This window comes from Octopus bimaculoides, chromosome 1, assembly GCF_046866305.1.
Source record: "Octopus bimaculoides isolate indiv1 chromosome 1, ASM4686630v1, whole genome shotgun sequence".
NCBI lineage: Eukaryota > Metazoa > Mollusca > Cephalopoda > Octopoda > Octopodidae > Octopus > Octopus bimaculoides.
This window is the reverse complement of record NC_142928.1, coordinates 105,896,036-105,923,747: the sequence shown is the minus strand read 5'-3', so window position 1 is coordinate 105,923,747 and position 27,712 is coordinate 105,896,036. Positions and strand designations below refer to the sequence as shown.

Here is a 27,712-nt window from a genome sequence, read left to right as displayed (position 1 = left end):
ATTCTGTAGACGAGGTCAGAACAAGAGGATTATTTTTCGCCATGGACAAGTCAATTTTGGAAGAAGGAGCCTTGCAAGTCTACCAGATAGATGGAAGAGCATTGTAGAAAATGAAGGAGAGTACATTTTAGATTAAAAAAGAACTTTGTTTATCTTAATTTTGAAAATAAAAGAAGTATAAAAACTGCATTATTTATGGGATGACCCAATATATGACTTAATTTCTGTCGTTGATAAGGTCCACTTGTGCTTAGGTACATTTGGCAAAGTAGATGCATGGACATCAGATGATGATGGCCATATCCAATGTAAAAATTTTGAAACATCAATTGGTGATGTCTGTTGTTAAGTGTCTTGTACCAAAGCCTCAAGTCAACCAAAATTTCTTGAGTGAAGTTTGGTAGTAGGAAACTGAACAGTAGTCTTTTAGGTGCATCTTAGAGTATCTGTCAGAGATGTCAGAACCTCAGTGGAAATACATTTATTCATTATCTTTTACTTGTTTCAGTCATTGGACTGCAGACATGCTGGGGGACTACCTTCAAACAAATTGATTCCAGCATTTACTTTTAAGTCTGGTAATTATTATATTGATCACACTTGCTGAACTGCTAAGTTATGAGGAAGTAAACAAACCAGTACCAATTGTCAAGACAGTGTTCAGGGACAAATACAAAGACACACATAAATGTATACATATACATACATGTGTGTGTATATATATATGTGTGTGTGTGTGTGTGTGTGTGTGTGTGTGTGTGTGTGTGCATGCGCGTACACACACACACACATACGATAAGCTTCCACACAATTTCCATCTACCAACACATTTGTTGGCCCAGGGCTTTAGTAGAAGACACTTGCCAATGGTGCCATGCAGTGGGATTGAACCTGAAACCATGCAGTTGCAAAGCAAACTTCTTACCACACAGCCATGCCTGTGGAATTTCATTATCAGTTGTCTTCCTTTTTGCAAAATAGATTAATGAAATAATTACCAAACAAAGTTCAGAGATCAATAGAATCAATTAAAACTTTTAAAATGAAAATAGCTGCCAGTCTGACCATCATTAATGTCTTAAATAAAAAAGGATAAATAAAATAAATATCTTACTTGAAAGACAAATGTCACCAGAAACGATATCAAGAAAGGGTAAAATCCTGATTTGTACAAAGTCACAGGCAATCCTAATTCAAAGATAATATACCAATAAGTAATTAGCAATTTAAAAGATTAATGATACAGAATCAGGATATTTACATCAAGAATAAAGATTTTAATTGCAGTAATTTCTAAATCAATATTTACTGACACACACGAGCACACACATGCACACGAACATACATATATGTGCATGCATGCACACACACATTCTCTCTCTTTCTCACATGTATTTCATTGTAACCATCATCGCTTTAATGTCTACTTTTCTATGCTTGCATGGGTCAGATGAGATTTCGTTGAGGTAGAATTTCTATGGACAGATGTTCTGCTTGTTGCCAATCTTTGTCTCTTTTCAAGCAAAGTAGGGATTTTTCCCCCCATAATCTATCAAATAATGAAATATCCAAACATACTTTCATAGAGATTGCAATCAAATGACACTGTTTGTACAAAGACTAATTCTTTGATTACAACCTACATGCTCATATCAAGACAAGAAGAATAAGCATGCACACACACACACACAATAGACTTCTTACAGTTAGCATCAACCAAATTTCACTTAAAAGGTATTGGTCAACTTGCAGCTATAGGAGAGGACACCAGCAGCAGAATCCATGCATTGGGACTGAACTCCAAACCATGCAGCTCTGAAATGAACTTCTTTACTACACAGCCATACCAGTACCTACAAATGACAGTGAGCTTATTTTCATGCCTGGTGATTTTTAACACATATGTTGGACTGCAACACAGAAGATTCCAAGGTGTATATTGAGGCTATGGCTTTGATCCTATAAATGAGGAGGTTTTGTGATGCAAATGACCTGATCTGCAACTCTAACTTCAAGAAATCAGTGAGTCTCCTGATCACCAATCAATCTGTTGGGCACACAAGAAAGACTGACTACACTCTCTCCAGAAAATGGGGCAGACATGTGCTCATGAATGCTAAGTCCTTTCCAGGTGGAGAAAATACAACTCAATATAGGTTAATGGTTAGTAACTTCAAACTCAGAGATGCAAACCACTCTGGAAAAGGAAGATATGAAAGTTTAACTCTTTAGCATTCAGATTATTCTGCCAAATGTAATGCTTATTTATTCACATTGTTTTTGAATTTATCCTGCATTATCTTGCAGCCTTGAGATTTGAATGATAAGATTGTTTATTTTTGGACTGACACTGTAGGGTAGGTATGAGAAGCTGGATGTGACTAGTTTGACCATAAAACAGGTAGAATATTTTGGCTGGATATGGCTGGCTTAAATGCTAAAGGGTTAAGGAACCAGTGAATACTCAGAAATTTAGAGAAGTGCTAGATGAAGCACTTGACAGGAAGAAGGAGGAGCTAGGATTGGAATTTTCTATTGAAAGTGATGGACCAAATCTGTGGTTGGGGCAATTTTCCAGCCAGACCCAAAATGTTGTGGTTGTGGAACAGTGAAGTAGACAGGTATCAAAAGTAAAGAGACAGACTTGGAAGGATTGAAAAAATGGGAGAAGTAGAAAATTATACCATGTAACTAGAAGAGAAGCAAGGTGACAGATATATATATACCAAAGAGAGAAGCAGAAAAGAAGAGGTTTACCAATATTGTACAGATATGAGAATCAGAAGTGTGAGGTATTCCAGATTGCATGAAAATGTATAAGAAAGAACTGAGATGTTGTGGGAGATATGCATATGCAGATGGATAATGGTACATTTACACTTAATGATGCTGAACAGAAAGAGATACAAAAGTTCTACTTTTCCTGATTCTTAATCTCTATTCTCTCTTGTATTCACACTCTTGCATCTTGAGAGTATGCTCTGACATCTCATCACCACCATCATTGTTTTCTTTTTAACTACTATCACCCATCCTTATATAATGCAGGCTAGCCATGTACCCACTCTATAGCATAACACCTGTATCTGTCCCTTTATCATAATTTAGCCTAACTCCCAGCATAAAACCTCCTCCCTCTTTACTACAATCCCATTCAGTTGAGGGGTCTTATCTTCATATTGTGAGTTACTTGGTGGCCTCAACAATGCTGGTACTATGGAAAAGGTGCTTGGCATGCTCTGTAGAGGAGTTTGCATTAGGAAGGGCATCCAGCTGTAGAAACAATTTTATATATATATATATATATATATATATATATATATATATATAAAATTAAGGAGGAGAGAAGACAAATTCAAAGGTTGATGTATATATTCCTTCAATCCATATTAACAAAATTCTCCAGGTTCATTTAGGGTTGAGACTTTGACTTTATATATGGTATTTATCCTTAAACAGAAGCCTTTAAGGGGACAAAATTCCCCATTACGACAATTACATATTTTTATTTTGTTTCCGGGTTTAGTCCTTATTATTGTTCTTTGTGTTGGGGTCAGCTAGGTTATCTCTATTGGTTTTGTTATTTCTAAGTTTAAGTCTGTCATTGGCTGCAATGATAGATCCAAGATTGAGTGTGGTAGAAAAGGATAATTTAAGACAAGATCTATCAAATATAGAATGGTATTTATGACAAGGTGGGAAGTTCCTATCGATAATGCTAAAAAATAACTTAGGGAGGTTTCTTACTTGGAGGGAGAAGAGGGGTGTAAACCATACAATTTCCCGTTTCCTCCCAGAATAATTCATATTCTGCCCTGTATCGTTATTGCTATACTTGAAAAATCTATGTTTTCTAAAGTGTTGTTGGTTTCTATATTCGGTGGGGTTGTTTATAGGATGTGTGTCAATGTTAGAATTCATAATATTCGGAAACTGCTTGCCTAATTTGTTTTTAAATTAGTTTATTTTACTGTTAAAACTGCATTCCTTTAGTGCTGTATAAAGGGGTGCAAACTCGTTAAATATTTTTTCATTTGTGGATAGATATTCTTATTGACACACCTTTAATTATTTCCTTACATATATACATACATATATATTCTTTTATATGTTTCAGCCTTGAGGCTGTGGCCATGCTGGGGCACTGCCATTGTAATCACCTTTTAATTGGCCAATTCTATGGGTTTGGCTTCTGGTGAAGGAGAAAGTTCGATATCACTGCCATCTTTTGAGTTTTCTGCCTTGATATTGGTTCATCTGGGATCTTAGAAACTAAGAGGTCAAGTTGTTTCTTGAAAACATCTACTCCCACTCCATGGAGGTCCCTCAGATATTTTGGCAAAGAGTTATATAGCTGTGGGTCCTTGAATCCTAAGCTATTGCAGTACATGGTCCTCACCCTAGATGAGACAGCTGAGATTTTTGGAACAGTGCAGTGGCGTCCATCTCAAGGTTTGGTATAACTTTCAATTCTAAAGTTTGGTGCCGGCTCCTCCAGTATCTTCCATACATATATCACTGCATACCTCTCACATCTTTGCTCCAAACTCTTTCAGTCTCTCCCAATAGCTCAGCTATTCCATTGATGCAATCTTCCTCGTGTAGTATCTCTGAACCGCCTCAAGTTCTGCTATCAATTCTACAGTGTAGGGCGACCATAGTTGAGAGCAGTAGTCCAGATGGCTGAGGACAAATGTCCTCCATAGGACAGCATAGTTTCCTGGTCCCTTGATCTGAAGGTTTTCAGAATCCATCTGGCCATTCGCCTGTACACTGCCACCATCTTGGTGATATGCATGTGAAACGAGGCATTGTTGCTCATATCAATCCCAAGATCATGCACCGTATGTGATTCTTGGATTTCTGCTCCTTTTGGTCCAAAGTATCATGGTTGTAACTTTTGAGCACCAACTAGCTGGTAGCAGAGGGCTTGGAATTTGCCTGCATTAAATTGCATGTTGTTGTCCTCAACCCATTTATATATGGCATCTAGGTCTTTCTGTAGAAGATTAGCATCAGAATGTTCCTTGACCGTTTGTACTACTTTTGTGTCGTTGGCATAGTTAGTAAGTATGGCTATCTGTGTAACTGATGGCATGTCTGAAAGAGCCACCATGAACAGTAGTGACCCCAATACAGTTCCTTGAGGAACTCCACTTTCTATTAATATCTCTGTGGAGAGGGCTCCATTGGTTGCTAAAGCTTGGCTTCTGTCTTTTACGAAGTCATGCAACCACTCTCCAATTTTCCCACTTATGCTGAGTCTCCGTAATTTGTGAAATATCATCCCATGATTAATCTTATCAAAGGCCTTTGCAAAGCCAAGATATATCACATCTACATTTGAGTGATTCATTAATTGTTTCAATACCCAGTCATAGTATTGCAAAAGCTGTGTAAGGCAGCTTCTGCCTGAGTGAAAGCCATGGTGTCAAGGAACACAGTATCTTTCTGACAATGCACTCCATGACCTTGCTGACATAGGAAGTTAGAGAGACAGATCTATAATTCTTAGCATCTGCTCTGCTACCTCCTTTATGGATGGGGCATATAATGCCTTCCTTTAACTTTTCGGGAAGTCTCTCTGTTGTGAGGAAACTCTGAAAGAGAACCTGAAGTGGTCTAGCTAGAGCCCCTTTGCATTTCTTTAGGAGAATATATAGATACCAGGGGAGTGCAACAGGTTCTGTCTAGATTAGAATCTATGGTTACATTCTTTATAAGAAAGACTCCATAAGGTATGCGTAGAAAAATTACATTTGTTTTCATGAAAAGCATATGGTAGAATTACAATTCCACATCACAGAAAATATGCAAAAATACTTATTTCTTCTCTCTTTCTCTCTCTTATTGTATGTGTGTATGTGTGTGTGTGTGTGTGTGTGTGTGTGTGTGTACATAAAGTGATACACTCATAGAAAATACATTAATTCTGAGTTTCCTGCCTAATTAAGTAATTAAGCAATCATTGACAAATAACATTGGCTGATAATGCTGACATGTTTGAATGAACAAAACTTCCAATGGTAGGTGCATGTTTAATATTTTATAAGGTGGTAGTGGTGACAAATTAAAAAATATATGGATAATAAAATACAAAGGAAGGGTGTATTAATTGTCACATCAAATTGTTATGAAAATATAATTAATGACCTTATTAACAATAACAACAACAGCAGCAGCAACAACAATAACAATAGTAAATGGAAAAAAAGAGAAAATTTTCAGAATTTGAAGAAGTTCAAAAACGTTTAAAAATGTTTTTACTTACCAAGAATTCCTGTTCCAAGAATACATGCTATTGTTACGAAATCTGTTGAAGTGAATTGAAAAATAATAAAGTTTAATGAAATTTAATCTACAATAATAATACTTTTGTGTTTTTCTCTGTCACAACATATGAATGAGAAAGGAAAGGGTGATGGCAAACTTGGTAGTGGGATGATGGGAATTCTACGGTGAAAGAAAGAAAAAAATCAAACAGTGTAAGTATATGTGTGCGTATGTAAAAGGGAAGTATGTGAATGTTTGTGTATGTGTGTGTTTGTAATGGAAGTGGGATGGTGAACATTCAATGCTGAAAAGAAAAACCAAACAGCGTTTCAACTCTATGAGTTTATGTGTGTGCATGTACAAGGGAAGTATGTGGACGTTTGTATGTGTGAATCAGCATTCTTTCAGTTACAAACGATGATCAATGTCACATCCCAAAAGAAAACCACTAGATGACATTGAGAAGTGTATTAATTTAATTACCATCCATATTACCATCTGTTGTGTTACAAATAATTATTACAATTACACATATCTACACAAACATATACAAACTCATTAGAGAAAATAATTATTACCTGAGTGTATCAAGAATATAAAATGACTGCAGTTGAGAAGTATATTATAAATACACATTTAACAGTTCATACATGTGCCTAATTTATTTATATTAAGAAATTTATGTAATAAATTTTTAATAGGGAGTTTTTACAACATCAACTATAAGGCAAGGACAGCTTTTTGTGGCTTTAGGCCATATGAGTTTAGGTTGGTTATAGTAATGGAGAGTGCAATTGAAAGGAAATGTCACTTCAAAAAAGTTTGTATTTACTTGCCAGCTCCCGTATTTAGTCATGGCCAACTTTATGTAGCCTTAAATCGTACAAGAAGGAAGGAAAACTTTAAAATTCTTTTAAAGGAAACAAGCAGTCAAGGGATGTTAGCTGCAGATAGATTTTTCACAAGAAATTTGGTAATAAAAGAATTATTAAACTAAAAACTTGGTTTTGTACCTTATTTATATATAAAATACTACAATTAGCCGTCATTTTTGATGGCATGGGGCCAGCTAGTTAAATATAAAGAACAAATACATGGTTCCTTCAACCAGACAAAATATCTATCTTCATAGATGAAAAATATAGTAAATTGAAATGATTTCATTTCAGTGCAGTGATGTAGAAAAGTTCAAGATGTAAAGGCACCCTATGCAGTACCAGCACTTTAATACTAATATGTAAGGTGGTTGGTGTTAGGAAGGGAATCCAGCCATATAAACATTCCAAAACAGACAGTGGAGCCAGATATAATCTTCTGGCTTGCCAGTTCCTGTCAAACTACCCAACCCATGTCAGAATGGAAAATGGACATTAAATTATGATGATGATTACTCTTATGTTTCAGAGATCTTTAATACATAATATAAGATACAGCAACTGTGAGATTTATTCCTCCTTTGCTACTAATTCAGAGAACTTTGTTGTTCAATACTTGCAGAGCGAAATTGTTAGTGGTGTTTTGTCCATCTTTATGTTCTGAGTTCAAATTCTACCGAGATTGATTTTGCCTTTCATCCCTTAGGGGACCAATGAATTAAATGCCAGTCGAGTACTAGAGTTGATGTAATCAACCTACCGAACCTTCTCAGAAATTGCTTGCCTTGTGCTAAAATTTGAAACCAATACTTGCTCTCTACGTCATATATTAGGTTGTTTGGAAAATAGTGTTTGATTTTTTGAAAACATTTTTTCAAATTCGATTTAAGATGTTATTGTTGTAGAGTTTTAGATGAAATTTTATATGCTTAATAATTGATGTGTCCTCTTCATAAATTTTCATTGCTTTCTCTCAGAATATAATTTTGAAGCATAGAAATCCTTAATTTCAAACATGAAAAAAAAGAAAAAAAATGCATTTACTTTGTTTTGTATGAATTCAAGCTTGGACATAATGCTTCCCATAACAGCCACAGCTATCAAAAGAGCATAGGGGTGTAGGGTCCACTAGTGATTGGATGGTAAAAGAAGTTAGAGGACATCCATCCACCCTTGAGATCATGTATGGATCAAAACAGTTTGATTCAAATTCCTTGGCACTTTAAGTTCTAAAGTATGATGCTAATCCTCAGCCATTGGAAATTTAAATCTCATAAGTTTCTGAAATATATAAAACTTGAATATTTCGAACAGCTACAGTAGCTCTCTCCAGTCTTCTACATTGAATGGTTATAAACTTTATAGAGTCAACAGATGAGATACAGAGATGCTTAATATAGAAAATACTTTGTAATGGTCAAATGATTTGAACTTACACTCTGAAAACCTTACTGAGGACTAAGTCCGATTCATATTGTAAATACTATATACTGACAGTTGGGATTTAGCCAAACTATTCAGCGATGAAGTAGTCATCACTGATGAGCTTTTAATTCAAAGTGAAACTAGACTAGTATGATGATCTCACTCACTGTGGGGTGACTTTTTAGCTCTTATTCCTAACAATGTAGGTGCTACTCTGCACTGTCAGTCACAATTAGTGACAACTGAATTTTTCCTTTTTGGTTTTATATTGATTATAGCCACCTTCGTTATGCCTGCCTGTCTACCTACCTACCTACCTATCTATATAAGCTAATGTTTTGAGGACAATGATAGAATACAAAGTACATTTCAAATAATATTTAACAATACTACCTTACACCTATCAGGGACATCAATACAATACTTATTAGTTAATATATTTTGTTGAATTAATCATTCATACACAGCTAATCCTTATATTTATGCAGTTCCTTGAAATATTGTAAGAAAACAATGACACACTATGGAAACTCATTTTTTAAAATAAACTTAAATATAATGAAAACAATATCTAGCAAGAAGAGTTCATAGCAACAACAGAAACTGGAAAAAAAATAAAACAAAACAATAAAACATAAAAAAACTCATCTCTTCCAGTACTGCAATACTTGATATGAGGTTAACATAAAAAACTGGAAATGTTCTGATATTGATAATATCTGAAATTTATAAAGGTAGTCATTTGATGTACTGCACAGCCATCTTCAACACCTTCTTAAAGAGCCCAGACTAAGTGCTTCAATAGCTCCTTACAAGTATTACAAGAATGATCCCCAAGAAAAGACCAGCAGATGATTCATGTAACAATTGCATCAACATTTGTCAGCTGGTAATCTCTAAAATACTATTCAATAGAATAACTGTGCATATATTAAAAAATGTTATTCCTGTAAAGCATAAGGGATGTATGCAATAGTTGTTTGGAGCAATTAACCAGGTTCTTGTTCTCAAGATAGTACTGGATGATGTCAAGGCATGAAAAAGAACCTGTCATGCCCCTAAATCAGCTACAAGGAAAGCTTAGGATTCAGTCTTGCATGATTGTATTATCAAAATGTTTAAGTACATCAATGGTGAGGATAATATGGTGAATGTCATTAAAATAACAAGGCATGGCAGACAGTTCTTACCCTCATTAACAAAACTGTAGTTGTAAGCTGAGCCTCTCAGAAATATCTAGTAGGATATTTCAAGAGAATAGTATTTGCATTGCACTTTTCTTCTTCATTTGAGTTTATGCTTGTTAAATTAAAGTTCACTAATTAAAAATAAAAATCAACTTATGATACTATATGGAAAGGGAGGATCAGGCTCAGACACCCTTTCATTCTCATGGATGGCCTAAAACTGTGTGTTGCAGTTGTATAAATAGTTTAGCAAAGACATTAAGATGTCCTTTGGGCTGAAGAAGTGCAAGAAACTAATAATAAAATGAAGCAGAGAAACAGATGATTTGAAATTTCAATACAAATTTTGGGGCAGAGATGAAAGTAAAACTGTGCATGAAAAATGTCCAAACAAGAACAAGAAATGAATAACTTGACAGACTCAAATATTAAAAATTCATCACACTACCAGGAACACTATCTGCACCATCCACACATTTGCAGTGTCAGCTATAACATATGATTTTGTGCTGGAACATGACAACTAAATTCTATAGAAGGTAATATGAAAAATCTATTAAAAAAGTACCACATATATATACATACATACGTATATATATATATATATATATATATATATATATATATATATATATATATAACAAAATGAAAAATAATAAGGCAGAATGCTAAAATGAAAGCATATTTTCAAGAAGAGGGAGAATGAAAATGTTTTTTACAAATAAGTAAAAAATGAAAAAAAATAATATATACCAATACATTATATTGTCTTTGAGCTTTTAAAGTTCAATGGTAATCTATGTAGATAATAGTTGGAAAAATAAGGTTGCATGAAAATTGAGAGTTGTGTTAAGTTTAAAAAAGGAACTAAAGGTTTATGTTAAGCAAGAGGTGTGGTGTCACAGGAAGTGTGGACTTCCTGTTTTGACACCACACTTCCTGCTTAACACATAAACCTTTAGTTCCTTTTTTAAACTTAATATAACTCTCAATTTTCATGCATCCTTATTTTTCCAACTATTATCTACATGGATTACCATTGAACTTTAAAGGCTCAAAGACAATATAATGTATTGGTATATATATCTTTTTATATATTATTTTTTTTATATATTATTTTTTTCCTTTTTTACTTTTTTGTAAAAAACATTTTCAATCTTCCTCTTCTTGAAAATTTGCCATACAATGAAAGCCGGTTAGAAATCTATATTAAAATATGCTTTCATTTTAGCATTCTGCCTTATTATTATTTTTCATTTTCCTATTATTTTTCCACGTGCGGTTAACACAACCCCACTATTTACTGACTTTATATATATATATATATATATATATATATATAGATAGATAGATAGATAGAGAGAGAGAGAGAGACACACACACACAAAGAGAGAGAGGTGGGGGATAACTTCTGAATGTCAGGGAGTAATGAGTAATCAGTGGTTAATGTTAACTTCTATATTTCCAACACTACTTATACCTGGTTACCAAATTTCAACTAACTAAATATATAAAGCTCTATGAACCTCCAACCATCTTTGAAAATGGACTGTGCACCATATATAGGACATCATTCTTCATGATAAAAAACGAAAATGGTGTACTAATTATCTACATAGTAGTACTAGACATTAAGTATATATATATAATGTCAAGCATAATAACATACTAATTAGCAACAGAGCAACACCAAATACTATGTATTTAAAATGTTATATAGAAGTGAACTATTTCCAGCAAAAGTTGGGCTACAGCAGAGTAGACTTGGATGATGAATTGTCAAACTCCAGAAGCTTGTTTGTACTAGAGGTCATGAAACCAGTAGATAATATCATGTGACACGCATCCTTGACTTGTGAAATAATACTGTCTTGTAAGTATTTGTTAATATGGCCACCTCAGTTAGTTTGATACTGGGGGTAATACGTAAATTGATATTATGGAACTTGAATGTGAAATAAGCTTCTTGGGGCAGCAGAACTTCCGTTCCATTCAGATATAGTTAAGGGCACTTGTGTTTATCTTGTGACAAACACTTATGATGACATTACAGAAGACTGTAGAGTTGTCTATATCATAAAGGCTCTAAGCTGTATCAGGGTGGACATATATCCTCTGAAAGTCATTTAGTTCTTTGACTCTTTTATAGTTAGACTGGAAGTAGTTTCTATAGTTTCTAATTAAATATTTTTGTTTCATTCAAATATGTTGTCCACGAGTGATGTCATCTTTGTCATGCTCACCATTTGATTCTTTTAATGAAATGCTTGATCTTTTAGTATAGATATTTCTGTTGGGCCTTTCTCATGGTTATGACTATGTTTTTTTTTTCTATTCTGTGTAAAAGAATAGGAGTAAATGGTGGAAATTAACAACGGTTTCAGATTTTGGCACAAGACTAGAAATTTTACGGGAGGATACATTGACATCAGTGCTTAACTAGTACTTATTTTATCGACGTTGAAAGGACAAAAGGTAAAGTTGACAGCAGTGGTGTTTGGTTTTTGAACATGGGGAGCTGAAAGAAGTGCTGTGAAGCATGATCCTGTCAACTTGCTACCTTCAATGGAAATGAATACTAAAATAATGATGTAAAAAGGAAGTCAGGAAATGAATGGGTGCAAAGGGAATAATACCTAATACAGAATCAATATGGTGGTGAATATAAGGCAAGCATCAACGGATGGGTGGGTTAAGTTTTTATAGTTTGTGTCTAAATTATACTGTTATTATTTGGCTGTTAAGATCAAGGTAATTAATTATTCATTGTGATTCTGAAGTTGCACAATCTCAACAGTTAAAAGCATACAGTAGTATAAATATTCTTAGTTCAATGGTTTAGGTGTCTGCATTAAAAAAGTGTACTCAATGCACTTGGAGACAAAGTGTGTTGCTTTGTTTTTCAAAGTTTATTTACAACTTGCAAAATGTTTTATATGGAAGGCAGTAATAGCTGATGGCAGACTCAGAGACTCGGAATAATATAGGATGTAACATCATATATATATTTAGGCTAAAAATTAATAATTTTTGAGGGGTGAGTGTTAGTCAATACCATTCACTCCAGTACTTTATTTTATTGGCTCTGGAAAAAAGGAATGCAAAATAGATTTTGACGAGATTTGAACTCAGAACGTAAAGAAGCAGAATAAATATAGTAAAGCATTTTTTTCCCAATGCTCTACTGATTCTGTCAAATAACAACATAGGAGTCAAAACATTGAGGACTATATGAAAGGATGAAATACAACACTCAATAGATGGAGTTTACATTGATCAAAAGGAATCCAACAACAATAAGGATATGACTAAGTTATAACAAAATATTGAAAAATCAACAAGAAAGAGCTTTACCAATAGTGAGGCAATCCACTTCGGATAATTCGGAGGAAACTTCTCACAAAAGGTTCAGATTATTCTGCCATCCATGAGGCAACGAAAGTGTCCTCTCTCAGGTTTTTCAGTCCTACTTAAAAAAGCATACTCGGGATAGTTGCAGTCAGACTCACCAGTCTTGCCATTCTCATTCACCTTTTGATAAATACATTAGAAGGCAGCACCCCTTTCTTTATCCTCACCTTCCTCTTCAAATGGTTCTTGAAGAAGTTGATGAGAGCTTGGCTAGAGAGATGCCGGACTTCAAATAAGTTCACCATACAACTGCTTCAGCCACAGACATCAAGCAGAGAAATATTTGACACATCTCCCAACCAACTCCCTGCTGAAAGGTAGCACGTTGATCTTCACTATAGATTCAACCTCTTCTAAGTGACTAATTAGATTCTCTTCTACTCTATTGTTCTCTATATGTATATTTTTGCTAAAACTAACAAGTGTTTCACTGATTTTTCTTTTAGTGAAACCAATCAACTGTTGATGATGGTTGCCATCAACTCTCACTTCATTACTCTAAACCAATCTCTGAAATCATTCTGTGCCAAGAAGAACGCGTTAATTTTCTAGTAACAGGGTTCTTATCTATTTGTCTTTTCTAAATTGACTGTAAAGGTCATAAGTTTGAGGTCTGAGTAGCTAAGTACCTGAAACTGTGGGACAACTTATACTAAGTCCATCAGCTAACATGTTGAAAGCCTTCTCTAAATATGACCTGTATGACTCACTGCAATTTGCTCAAGTCCACATCGCGGCATTAAGGAAATCATGGTGAAACCTGTCAGACAGTTGTAATTGTCTGAGAAGTTATGTGATATTTTTGCTTCTCACTCTCCTGTCAGCTACTTTCACATAACTTGTGTGCATCCAAGATCTCATTCTAAATACCAACTATTACTAATGAGCAAGATGCTCCTCTGAAGGTATTTAGGCATTTAAGAAATTCGGTCATCAGGTATCTGTCAGAGCGTTGACAGCCATTAGTCCAAAGTTAGCAGTCACCCTCATTACTGCTCATGATGAAGAACAACTAACTGGGTCTAGGAAAACCATACTTACCTTTATGTCATTGTTGTGGTAGATATCTGCTAAGAGGTCCCCAAACAAGTTTGGTATGTAAAAGTAAAACTTGTTGGGCAGACCATCCAAACCAGGTGATTTGTTCCAGGTGCAACCACCCATCGCTTCACGTATTTTCCTGTTTGTTATGGACTTTTTGCAACACTTCACCTCTCTCGTTGAGAGTCACAGCAGGCTATCGAGGTAGGCGCTGAAGTCTATTCTGCGAGCTGACCTGCCACTCATCCCAAACACTGGAAAGCCACATACATCTGCTTCGGCTCAAGTAACATGCAACCATCATGATCCATCAAAGATCGAACTGTGACTTTATTGCCATGTTTCATCTGCTTCAATCAAGGCCTATTGGGTGGCCTTCATCCCACTACCCTTGTGTGCGCCTTAACTCTGATAACATATTCTTTGTTCTTCATGTTGAAGAATTGCCCAAGGGCCAATCTCGTTGCAAGTACATTGGTTGCAATGCCTTTCTGAAGTGTCTCTTCTGGGTTTCTAACTAGGTCTGTCTCTAATATAGTTTTCAGTATTGCAATTTTCTTATTGAACCTTATTGATTCTACTTTAATTGCTATTTCCAGGGCTAAACCACCATTTGTTGTTGATAGTTTTCCTCATCATTAATGTGGTTTGTCCATGTCCACATTGGCACATTCTGGAAATTTAGTGGTACCTGTCAGTCAGTTGGAAACGTCTGAGCAGGTTTGTGAAGCATTGCACGTTCCTCTTCTATGAGCTAACCTCATTCAGAAAGATACCATTCCAGTCTTTCAGTAGCATTAAGGCATGGAAAGTTCTCAGGAAATACTCTGTCTGACCCCTGATGGGTCGTAAGCAATTTACTAGTCTGAAGATATGGCCTTTGCTGCTGGTTACATCAACTTACCTTCTGGATCCAAGAAGATAGTTTGAATCACAAGATCCAAACATTTCTAAATCAACATAGCAACTCACCTTTCCAATTTCAGTAGACTTGCAGATAAGTGGATCTCGTATCTAGTGAAAATGGGCACAAAGGCTTGTAGATCAGGGATTCTGGTCTTGCTTATAGCCACTACATTTATATCTTGTAATGTAAGTGGCCCTGCTTCCAAGACGAACTCAGACCACATGCATTTACACTGCCCTATTCTGAGTAAGGCCGTGTTCGACAGAAAGAGGAAAGTGAGAAAGTTTACTTATTATACGTCTGTGAATGAAACATATTCCATCTATCTGGTTAAATGTGTGACTTTATGTGACACAGGGCAAATATTTTGAATATAAATCATCGCAAAATAGTCAAATAAAACAAAATTAAGGAACAACTCGTCTCTGTCTGAAAAACTATGTTGTTCATAGAGAGGAAAGACTATTATCTGCGGCTAGAAATATCAAAGTCATTGAGACAGTGAAAGATTTCAAGAATATAAAGAACAGAACAAATAGAAAGAAAAAAGAATAGCATGGCCAGTTTATATACAACAAATTAAGGATGATAGAAATGAAAAAACGATGGTTGTGGCTTAGAGATGGAAACCTGAAATAAAAAACTGAATTACTGATTACATCTGCTCTGGAACAAGACATTAGAATGAATCTGATGAAGATAAAGATTGATAAAACTAGTCAGATAGCAATTATGAATACTCTTGGGTCATAAATAATAGTGGGGGTTGGAATAAGCAAGTAGGTCGGACATTTACTTAAATTCATATAAGCAGGTGGGTTAGAATAAATGGAGGGAGGGGAGGTCGGTAATTGTATAAAATTTTAAAATCTTCTAGGTTGTCTTCCTTGATTTTTTTTTAACACCCAGTTATTTATTCTCGGATCCCAAATAATAGGGGAGGGGTGTTGGAATAAACGGAGGTGGGTGGGAATCAGAAATTGTATAGTGTATGTACGAAAATTAGGTAAAAAGCATCTTAAAACACATATAACGACATAACGAGGCAAAATAAATTTAACAAGAGTTAAGTGAAATTAGCACATACGTGTATTTCAAACGTTCAAATTTGGATAATAAAAATAAGACATTTGCTAATTATGGGATTTTTTAAAATGCTCTTTGGAGATTGAAATTTGTTTGTATGGAAATTTCAGTGATACCCCATACTCTTTGCCAACCTTTCATTCAGCTTTTTGAAAAACAAAGCTTTTCCTTAGTTGGGTAATCTGGGTGTTCGCAAATCCACTCCTCATAAAATTTCTCAGCATTCAATAGGAAAAGAGCTTGTGGTAATCTCACATGCAGCGATGTTCTAACATTCACAAACCATTCAAAGAAGACGTCTCTCACGCCTGCTGCTTTTGTTTTACGACCTCCTCCAGCGACTCGTCTCTTTGGATTTTTTTCAGCGCTGTCAAGTTCACCTTTCAGACATTTTTCATAGCAGCGTTTGGTTACTTTAACAGCAAAATCAAAGAATCGGTCAGAGGTTTTGACATCGGCCAAATTCGAGTTAAACAAACGAACTGCTTTGGCGAGATATCTCTGTTTTGGGGTGTCTGGGACATGGCGTTTCCTTTTAGCATCCCAATGAGTTTTCCCTTTCATTCACTCTAATTCAGAATCGTATTCCTCTTTGCATTTGTTCACCACGATAGCAAGTACTTGCTTTTCTTCTATAGAATAATTTCGACGCCCCGCACATGATGTTATGAAAAAAAGTTCAAAGCGAAATTACTAGAGTCGTGTTGATGTTAAATCCTTATTCTGTCCTGTAAGGATAAACAGTTCGCCATTGAAGTTCTTACTTTGTGTGAGATTTATGTTGGTGATTGTTAGCGAAATCGTAGAGAAATTGAAAATGAAGATATGTTGACTACAGTGTGGAGTAAGAGTAAACTCACGCGTATATTACAGACTGGAGCAGTTGTCCAGCCTCAAGATTTTATAAACTCTGGCTGGTTGTAAAGCATATTTTCTGACAACAATTCCCTTGTTTTCTATGTGTCATGAAGCAGGTGTGCTGTGTCTCGAAACGATTGATCTTCTTAAGGTTGAAGGTTATCAATGCCCTAAAATGTTGAAGTCTCAACCACATGAACGTTGGCTACATATACTGTGGATATATATTTTTCTTCCATGCGTTATGAAAACAAATAGAACACTTCAAGTTTTCTTCCCATTCCTGTCTTCTGCTTTTTTTTCCATGCTGATTCACAATTTGTGTCAATCAAAATAATAATGAATTCCCCAGAGTTTGTTGTTTTGTACTAGTAACGGGAGTCAGTTTAATCGACTTCCTCCCTTAAAATTGCTGGCCTTGTGCCTAAGCATCGGGCAACGTGCCTTGCAGCGTAGAGTTATGGCCCATTACGCTCGGAGTTCAATCCCGCTGAGGTTAGCTTTACCTTTCATCCCTACAGGGTCGATAAAATAAAGTACCAGAATGTACTTCGGCCGCTTTAATCCACTTGTCCCTCCCCACAGATTGTTGGTCTTGTGCCTAAATGAGAAAACATAATTAAAATTTTTTGGGATGTCAGCCTTGATTTTTTTCTAAAACCAGAATTAATTATTTATTTTGTAATATTTGGCATTACTTGTAATGTTCTTTTTTTTGTTATATATATAGAATGTTTTTAACGTAAAATAAAATAATTATTAGATTCTCCAGCTATTGCAGCCACTAGCGTAGCTAGAGTGTGTGCTACCCGGGGCGGCCCTTCTGTTTGCCGGCTCCTGGACCCCACAAAAAACATGTATTGCCTATAGCAGATCCCAAAGTGCCGCCCCTACTTCCCACCCCTAACTACGCTAGTGGTTGTATCAATATGAGTAGCTTACAATAAGATTTCGCGGGAGATAGATTAGCAAAATTTAATGAGGGGGGGGGGACAGTTGGAATAAAAGCAGGGGCAGAATCTTAAAAATCAGTAAGCGGGGGGGGGGGGGGGTTCGAAAAAATCTGAAAAATTAATAAGCGGGTGGGGAGGGGAAGATTATTCAAGACTCCAGAGTAGGTGGAAAAAGGTAAGAAGGTGGCGAAAGTATTGGCCATCTGAGCGAGTGCAGTACGCTAACTAAAGAAAAAAGTATAAACGCAAGCATGTCTGCTGGTTAAACTGTGCATTGCGACGTTAGTTAAGTTTGTGGATGTTAAATGACAGAAAAGTGATATACTCAAAAGCCAGAAGCTGCAATGGTGAATGATAATTACAAGATTTTTTGGCATTTCTCCTAAGAAACTGATCATATTATTGAAGCAAGGAAATCAAATGTCTTGGAGGACAGAAATAACAAACTCATATGATAGCAGAATGTATAACACAAACCGAGAAAATTGTGAAATATTAAGACATAGCCATATATAGTGATGAAGAGATTGTGGAACACAAGCGTGAAAATTGTTCCTCTGGTAATATGTGCACTTTCAACAACGCTCAAACCGCTACCTAAGAGGCCAGTCGACGTGCAGAAAAATGTCATTGTGTACTCCACAAGAGAACTAAGAAAGATTTGAAGAGACATAGTGTCGCTAGATCTCAGGATAACATCTCTCTTAATGCTCCTAGTACAAATCCTGCCAAGCTCAACTTTACCTTTCATCATTTTAGCATCGATAGAATAAGTACTGAGGACAATGGTTTCTACTGACTCCCTCCTCTCAAAATTACAGGCTTTGTGTTTAAAGTAGAAACAATTATTATTATGGTTATTATTAAGGGTGGTGGAAAAGCAACAATCTGGCAGAACCGTTAGCACGCCGGACAAAATGCATAGCAGTGTAGTAACGCCGTGCGCATGCGTAGTCTCACGCATGCGTGGAATTCACCAAGCAAGCTTTCCCGCTTCATTCTGTCTCTTTCTCGGTCGGCCGGCCATGAGCATGGACGTGTCAAGCAGTGTCTCCAACATTCCAACTCTGGAGACAGTCTCTTTCTTGCTGGCCAGCGATTGAGCATGGACGTGTTTAGCTGTCTCCCTCCATCTTTCGAACTTACGCTCGACAGCTTGCTTACATCTACATACCAACGTCCCAACAACTATGCTCACACACACAGAAGCTGTAACAACGGACAAGAGCTAAAGATGTATATATTTACCACCTGAATAAATGTTGTTTAAGTTGATAGTCTGGAGTTCAGCGTTCCGTTATATTCATAATATTATATAGGAAAGTCAGGTGTACATCTAATGATGTATAACCCACTTTCCTATAGCAATATTTCATCAGACTTTACACTTTGAGTTCAAATTCTTCCGGTAATCGACAAGCAGCCTCCCCATAAATTCCAAGTCTTGTGCTTATAATATAAACGTTTATAGTTATTTTTAAGGGTATTGAATAGATAGAATTATTCAAGCATTATACACAATAACTTGCGGTATTTCTTCCGGATCTTTACATTCAGAGTCCAAATCTGACCGAGGTCGGCTTTGCTTTTCATCCTTCTAAGGTCGATAAAATAAAAGTACCAACCAAATTTTCTGGTAAATATATCTGATCTTCCCCAACACTTCACGCATTTAACTCATAATAGGAAAAATTATTATCATTATCTGAATGTTTAATTATCCGGTCTATTTCCACCATATTGGTCTCTTAATTGAGCGTGTTTTTTTCTTTAACTTTTGAAATGAGAGAAACAGGATTATGGACGTACGTACATACATACGTATACAATTACACATGCATGTATGTATGCCTGTACGTACATATGTATTCATGTATGTATGTATGTACATATGTATGCATGTATGTGTCCATACGTACATACGTATGTATGTATGTGTATTTATGTATACATGTGTGAGTGCGCGCGGGCCTAATTACGTATGTATATTATGTATACATTTATGTACGTATTTACATGTATGTTTGTGTACACTTGAGTATGAATGTGTGTGCATTCGTGTGTGTGTTTGTGTACGTGTGAAGACACAGACATCGCGAAGTTACAAAATTTGCTTCGCTATCATGAAATCCTTGGTTTAGTTCTACTATGTAGCATCTTGAGCAAGTGTCTCGTGATATAAGCCAAGGTTGATTGACCTAAACTCTGCGAATGAAATTCGGTTGACGGAACACTTGGAATTCTGTCGAATGTATTGAGCCGGTGATTTAAAGATCCAGCCTTGTCATCTATTTTGTCGGATTAAATTGTGCTCAGAATTACATTGACACTGCACATGTCTGTGGAATACACAACCACTTAAACGTTAATTGAACGAGTAGTACCTTCAGGTGGTCGAACAATTGAATTCTATTCGTCAAAACAAACGAATGATACCACATCTCTCACTCTATTTATCAGCTAACTCTGATGAGCGTAAAGTTATATAATGGGATTGTTACCTAACACTCCATTGTATAATTTATGTGAAACCGATTGGTAAGATCAGACGTGATGGAAATTTAATACTACACATTTCGGATAGTATACCCACTCTACTGACAGATATATGAGTGCATCTTTTCCCTGATTTATGGTCTCTTAGACGACCCATGCACGCATGCACACGCTGCCACAAAATGTTGGGTGTATTGCAATAGACCCTCCGCGGAGTACATCGCACAACAGGTATTCAACTGTGATGAAACTGGCATTTTTTGAAAAAAAAAATGTCCAGAAGAACCTACATAACTGCAGAGGTGAAGAAAATGCCAGACCACATGCCTATGAAAGATAGGCTAACTCTCGCCCTTTATGCCAATGCGAGTGGAGACTTTAAGATCAAACCGCTACTCATCTACCATTCTGAAATCCTACGAGCGTTCAAGTCGCATAAAATCCTGAAGGAAAAGCTGAAGGTCATGTGGAGGGCAAACATTAAAGCCTGGGTCACCAGGCAATTCTTCACCGAGTGGGTCAACCTTGTCTTCGGACCAGCAGAGAAAAAGTACCTTCTGGAGAACAGTCTTCCTCTCAAGTCCCTCCTCATCCCTGACAATGCTCCTGTTCACCTTCCTAACCTTAAGATGATATCTTGGACGAATTTAAATTTATAAAAGTTCTGTACCTTTCATGCAACACTACCCCTATCGTGCAGCCCATGGGCCAACTGGTGGTTTCTAATTTTAAGAAATTGTACACCGAACACCTATTTCGTCGGTGCTTTGAAGTCACCGAAAATACAAATCTAACCCTTCGTGAGTTTTAGAAGGAGCACTACAACATTGTAAACTGCATGAAAATCATCGATATGGCCTGGTAGGGTGTAATGATGAGAACGCTGAATTCTGCATGGAAGAAACTGTGGCCTGACTGCGTATCCGAAAGCGACTTCGAGGGGTTTGAGTTTCAGAAACCTGTAGTCGAGGCAAGTCCCTGGGCATCGAGGTTGATAATGGGGACATTAACGATCTCGTCGAGTAACACTCAGAGGAGCTGACGTCAGACGAACTCCTGCAGCTTCAGGAGAGGCAATGTTTGGATGCGGTGGAAGAGACTGGTTCCCCGGAGGAGGACAGTGTAGCAGAGAATGCTATCTCTACGAGTGACATAAAGGCAATGTTGGCAAAGTGGCATTATGTTTCTGAATTTTAGAAAAGAATCATCCTGATAAAGTAACTATAGGTCGTGCAGCTGCTTTATTTAATGATTCTATTCTAGCGCATTTTCGTAGCATTTTGAAAGGTAGGAAAAAGCAGACTTCTCTTGATAGGTTTCTAATGAAATGACATGCAGGTGTAAAAAGTGAAGAAAGTGTGTCCAAAAAGCCTAAATTAAGCGAAGTGAGAGAGAAAACACCAGAAATTGTCTTTCCTGAAGTCTTAATGGCAGGAGAATCTCTTTCCAAACAATAATCCTCCCCCTTCATTGTCTTCCTCGCGCACAAATCATCCCATCTTTAAGCTAATTCAGTTAATAAAACCAGTTTACAAGGCGGCGAGCTGGGCGAAATGCTTTGCGGTATATCGTCTATCTTTACGCTCTGAGTTTAAATTCCGCTGAGGTCGACTTTGCCTTTCATCCTTTCGGGGTCGATAAATAAAGTACCAGTTTGCGGACTGAGGTCGATCTAATCAACTAGCCCCCTCCCCTCAAATTTCGGGCCTTGATTAATTATATTTTAGTTAATTTCAATGGGGAAAATTGATTTGTAAAACGAGTAAATCGTAAGACGAGCTCGGTCATGGAACGAATGAAACTCGTACTACGAGATATCGCTGTATCTTGAAATACTAAAGAGTAAATTTATTCAATAAATTCGCCATTGGCTACAACCACGGCCTCCAGACAACATCGGAATCTCTTGCAACTTTTCTGGACGGTTACCTTGTTTAAGTTGGTGAATGCTGCCATAATTCTCTGGAACATTATCACATCTCTCTCCATATACTACTATGGGATTGTGTACATACGTACCGGCCGACATTAACTCTTCTTACCACGCATGCTTTTCCATTTACTAGTTATACATACCAACCATATATTATATGGCTGTGTGGTAAGCAGCGTGCTTACGAACCACATGGTTCCGGGTTCAGTTCCACTGCGTAGCACCTTGGGCAAGTGTCTTCTACTATAGCTTCGGGTCGACCAAAGTCTTGTGAGTGGATTTGGTAGACGGAAACTGAAAGAAGCCCGATGTATATAAATATGTGTGTGTATGTGTGTATATATGCTTGTGTGTCTGTGTTTGTCCTCTCACCATCGCTTGACAACCGATGTTGGTGTGTTTACGTCCCCCATAACTTAGAGGTTCGGCAATAGAGGTCGATAGAGTAAGTACTAGGCTTACAAAGAATAAGTCCTGGGGGTGATTTGATCGACTAAAGGCGGTGCTCCAGCATGGCCGCAGTCAAATGACTGAAACAAGTAAAAGAACAATATATATATTATCAGAAGTGTACAGTATATTATATCCATTAAGGCCGATCTTACCAATGAGTTTTGTGCCATACATACACACAGGTACACACAGGCAAATGTATGTACCTACACACACACACATGGCGTAATTATACAGAACGGGAGAAACATATGGAGAATTTTACTCAGGCAACAAGAAAAAGAAAACAAAAGAAAACAATCCAATTATTTAACCCTGCGTTACCTCTGATGAGCGCAGAGTTATAAAATTGGATTGTTACCTAACACTCCATTGAATCCCTGGCGCGAAACCGATTGGTAAGATCGGTCGTAATGGATATAAAATACTGTACACTTTCCTGACTTGTGGACTCTTAGACAACTTAGCTAGATAGATAGATAGAGAGAGAGAAAGAAATTGCCATAAACACAAGTCTGTATCCTTTGCTCCCACATACGTTTCCCCATTGAAGTTGTTTGGTACCTCTGCAATGGATGTCCCAAGAGCAATTGGATGCTTAACCAGAACGGATCATCAGGGGAACAACACTCTATTGTATTATCTTACAGAGAACTTACAACGTCTAATGCAGAATTCCAAACATCTACAAGGGTAAAACATATAGGCAAACCACTACATTGGAAGCGCATAGGATGATGTTAGCGTACGTGAAGCTCTTAATAGTAGCAGTTGTACATTTAATTGTACATATAAAATATACTACACACACACAGATAGATACACATATACAGGCATATGTATGTGCCTATATTCACACATACATACACACAGGTAAATGTATGTACCTACACACACACATGGTGTAATTATACAGAACGGGAGAAACATATGGAGAATTTTACTCAGGCAACAAGAAAAAGAAAACAAAATAAAAAGTAAACTAAAAGTTAAAGAAAAATATTTTAAAGTTTCTTCGACTTAATTACGCACACACATGCGTCTATGTTAATATATGTATAGCCATTTACATATAATTGTAAAGAGAAACGGTGGGAAAACATACAAAAAGAGAAACTGCGAGGATATGATTTCTTAACTTACAGATTTGTAGGTAAATTATCGACATGGCATCGATAGCTTTGGTTTTAAAAAAAAGTATTTAGCTTGAAAACTTCTGCCTGCTTATTGTGCGTGTTTATGTTATGTATGTATACATATGTATGCACATACATATAAAGGCCTTCTTTCAGAATAAGCTAGTTTCCGTAAGTACGTACTCTCTTGTCAACTGTAAATACTCGTGTGTGCGTGCTTGCTCTGTTTGACGTGTCGAAGTGGAAGAGGAAGGTAATATGTGTGTGTGTGTGTGTGCGAGCGTGTTCTGTTTTTATATATTGATGTGTGGAGGCGCGATGACCCTGTGGTTAGGGCAGCGGACTCGCAGTTTCGATTCCCAGACCGGGCATTGTGAGTGTTTATTGAGCGAAAACACCTAAAGCTCCACGAGGCTCCGGCAGGGGATGGTGGCGAAACCTGCTGTACTCTTCCACCACAACTTTCTCTCACTCTTACTTTCTGTTGTGCCTGTAATTCAAAGGGTCAGCCTTGTCACTCTGTGCCACGCTGAATATCCCCGAGAACTACGTTAAGGGTACACGTGTCTGTAGTGTGCTCAGCCACTTGCACGTTAATTTTACGAGCAGGCTGTTCCGTTGATCGGATCAACTAGAACCCTCGTCGTCGTAACCGACGGAGTGCCAACATTGATCAATGAAATGCGAAAGAAAGAAATATAAATGACATTAATAGAAATATTAATATTTCTAAATCTCTCTAAAGGAAACTACGGCAGTGGTACTGGATATTAATAGTTATCATCAAGCTAACATGGCAGTCCAGGAAAATACAACGAATGCTGCCGTTGATTAGCTCCAAGAGGCCATCGCCTCTAGCTAGCTATGGGACACAGACATACAAACCTGTGTCCATTATAACCTTCGAACAGGGGAGGTCAGCAGCTTCACCTCGCTGATTCAACATCCCCTCTTTGAAGGTTTGTCGACGCACCACAATGCACAAATGTCACGAAAGTAATTGTGCTAGTCAACAATTGCTTCCGATGCAACCCCAACATGCTCACGCGCGCACAAACAAGCACACATACTCACACACACATAAGAACAAGCACGCGCATGCACTCACACACACACATACACTCATTAGCTTTCTCTTCCACTTCGACACGTCAAACAGAACAAGCACGCACACACATACACAAGAATGTTTACAGTTGACAAGACAACACATGTTCACGGAAACTAACGAAGATAATTGAGAAGTCTGAGTCTTATTCCGAAAGAAGGCCATATAGCCACTCTTGCAGACAGTGAAAGAATAAATGAGTTACTGACTCTATTTCATTCGCACCCGTTTATTATCACTATTCTTTAGAATAACAACAAAATGAATAAAATATAAACCAATCCATGAGTCTGTTATCTGGCCTTGTGCCTGTGTTTATAAAATCCTTACTAAATTAACCAACCTACTTTTACCAATTAACAACGCGGGTATGCGTTCTAGTACATTGACCTTCGTCTGCATGTGTATAGATCATGTACCTATGCGTGTAGATACATACATATGCGACTGTATGTGTGTGTGTGTACAGTGATAGATTCGAGGGTTTCGTTTATTTACGAGTTGATTTCTGAATTTCACCAGAGTATAAATACTTACAATGGTGATTAAAAAAATAAACAAATCTAACTTACAAATTCCCCGATAAGCAAGTTTAGTGAGACACTTAAAAAGCTTAATTCAGTTCAATTAAAAAGCATGGGTAAGCAGCACATTGTAAGCCACACCAATTTGCAAAAAAATTTATCTGCGTGCAGGGTATGCATCGCCTCTCTGTTGCCTTTTTCATCATCATCATCATTATTATTAAGGTGGTGAGCTGGCAGAATCGTTAGCACACTGGACGAAATGCTTAGCGGTATTTCGTCTGCCGCTACGTTCTGATTTCAAATTCTGCCGAGATCGACTTTGCCTTTCATCCTTTCGGGGTTGATAAAATAAGTACCAGTGAAACACTGGGGTCGACGTAGTTGACTTACTCCTTCCCCCAAAATTTCAGGTCTTGTGCCTAAAGGATTAATATTACTATTAATAAGATACAATATCATTTTTTCATATCAGCCACTCCATTTTCATGAGTGAAGATAATCCCAGAATTCATCAAAGATAGGTGGCAAGAAATAAGATGATATTGGCTCCTTGCCACTGGAGATATGAAAGTATCATATCCAATCTGTGGGTATCAAAGCCTTAATCAAGACCCTAGAAAAAATTTAGTTCATTGGAGTTACTCCCCTTAGATTGTGAGCCAAAAGTTCACTACTGCCTGGGAAATATTTGCTTGTCGGAGTACTCCAATGCTTATATTCATGGTTCAGTCAGCCAGTATCCTGGGGAGATCTGCATTCATGAAGGTAGGAGCAAAAATCTTACTCTTACTGTTTAGGTAAGTGCCTGGGTTAAGAATTCTTTAGTATTTTTCTTTTCTTATTGAAATCAGAGACTGCACCAAATAAAATAATTGTAAATGTAATTAAGTACCCTCCTAATAGATTAAAAGATACAAGCAAAAGAACATATACTGAAAAGCATATCATAATTAAAACTTATTTTCTTGACTTTAAATCTACAAACGTTTTTCTATCGATCTTCTCATGATAAGTATCTCTTCAGAAGCAAGCTTTCCTACTGACAAAATTCTGAAAGTTGATGATTTGTCTTGTGTCACGAATGTCTTTGTATGCTTTACTCACACTAAAGCTTCTCTCTCTCATGGCTGCAGTCATAAGTATTGTAGGCATTATTCTTATTGCAACCAACAGATTTGGTATGACATCTTGGAACTCTTTTGCAGTATCAGTTTTTTTCCATTCTACAGAGTCTATGTCTTCTACTGCTATTGGAGTAATGCTTGTAATTTTTAATTAAATTTCATCTAATGATATAATACACAACTTTCTTATTTCAAAAATACATACTCGCTAACAACACATTTCACTTCTTTTAGTTACTGAATGAGGATATGTGGTTGTACAACAGTTTTCTAAATAAGCCTTCTATTATTCTGCTTAACTATAACATGATCCCTGTAGTTGGCTTCTATCTCATGCAACCAAAAGAAACCTTAAGAGTATGTCTATCAACTAACCTTGCCTATGATAGATTGAACATTTAATGACTTTATAATGCTGCTATTTTTGGAGAGCCTTTGGGCATTGATGTAATAAGAGGGCTCTCTTTTACAAGAGGGTAGTTTCAAGATTTTCCTACTAACAGTTTTTATTAGGTTCTTAAAAACTGAAGTAGGGCACTCTTCCCACTAAAAAGTTTGCTAGCCTTGAGCCAAAATTTATGACAAATATTTTTTTCATCTAAATTTTTCTCTTCATCAGAGAAAAATCAAACAAACTTAAATAGAAGAAGCTTTCTTGAACTGGTTCAACTGTTTGCTAAGTATGACAGTATCAGCAGCAACCATCTAGATGCTGTATAATGTATTTCATCTAAAAAGAAATCACATGTGTCAAGGTTCTCATATTATATTCAGAATGACAAAATGAACACTGGTTACTTACATTACAAAATCAATATCAAATGAAGTTAAAAGCAGTGACATCATATTTATTTCTTATGGATACCACAACAGATGTCCTCATGCTGAATAGGCTTCTATGGGCAAACACTATATGTCT

The 27,712-nt window shown here is 36.6% G+C and overlaps 2 protein-coding genes across 2 annotated transcripts in view; one reads left to right on the top strand and one right to left on the bottom strand.

Annotated features, from left to right (window-relative positions):
* The window catches only part of LOC106871076 (uncharacterized), a 93,507-nt gene extending 68,419 nt beyond the window's left edge, over positions 1 to 25,088 (bottom strand). Inside the window, exons 1-3 of the mRNA XM_089355307.1 lie at positions 24,042 to 25,088; positions 6,272 to 6,313; positions 1,115 to 1,188 (exon numbers count right to left, since the gene is read on the bottom strand). Of these exons, the coding sequence (XP_089211433.1) occupies positions 1,115 to 1,188; positions 6,272 to 6,313; positions 24,042 to 24,066 (141 nt within the window). The 5' untranslated portion in view covers positions 24,067 to 25,088. The remainder of the gene's footprint in view (positions 1 to 1,114; positions 1,189 to 6,271; positions 6,314 to 24,041) is intronic.
* Positions 25,089 to 25,612: 524 nt separating this feature from the next.
* LOC106871085 (centrosomal protein of 162 kDa) overlaps positions 25,613 to 27,712 on the top strand; it is a 100,608-nt gene continuing 98,508 nt past the window's right edge. Inside the window, exon 1 of the mRNA XM_089355290.1 lies at positions 25,613 to 26,434. Within this exon, the coding sequence (XP_089211416.1) occupies positions 26,378 to 26,434 (57 nt within the window). The 5' untranslated portion in view covers positions 25,613 to 26,377. The remainder of the gene's footprint in view (positions 26,435 to 27,712) is intronic.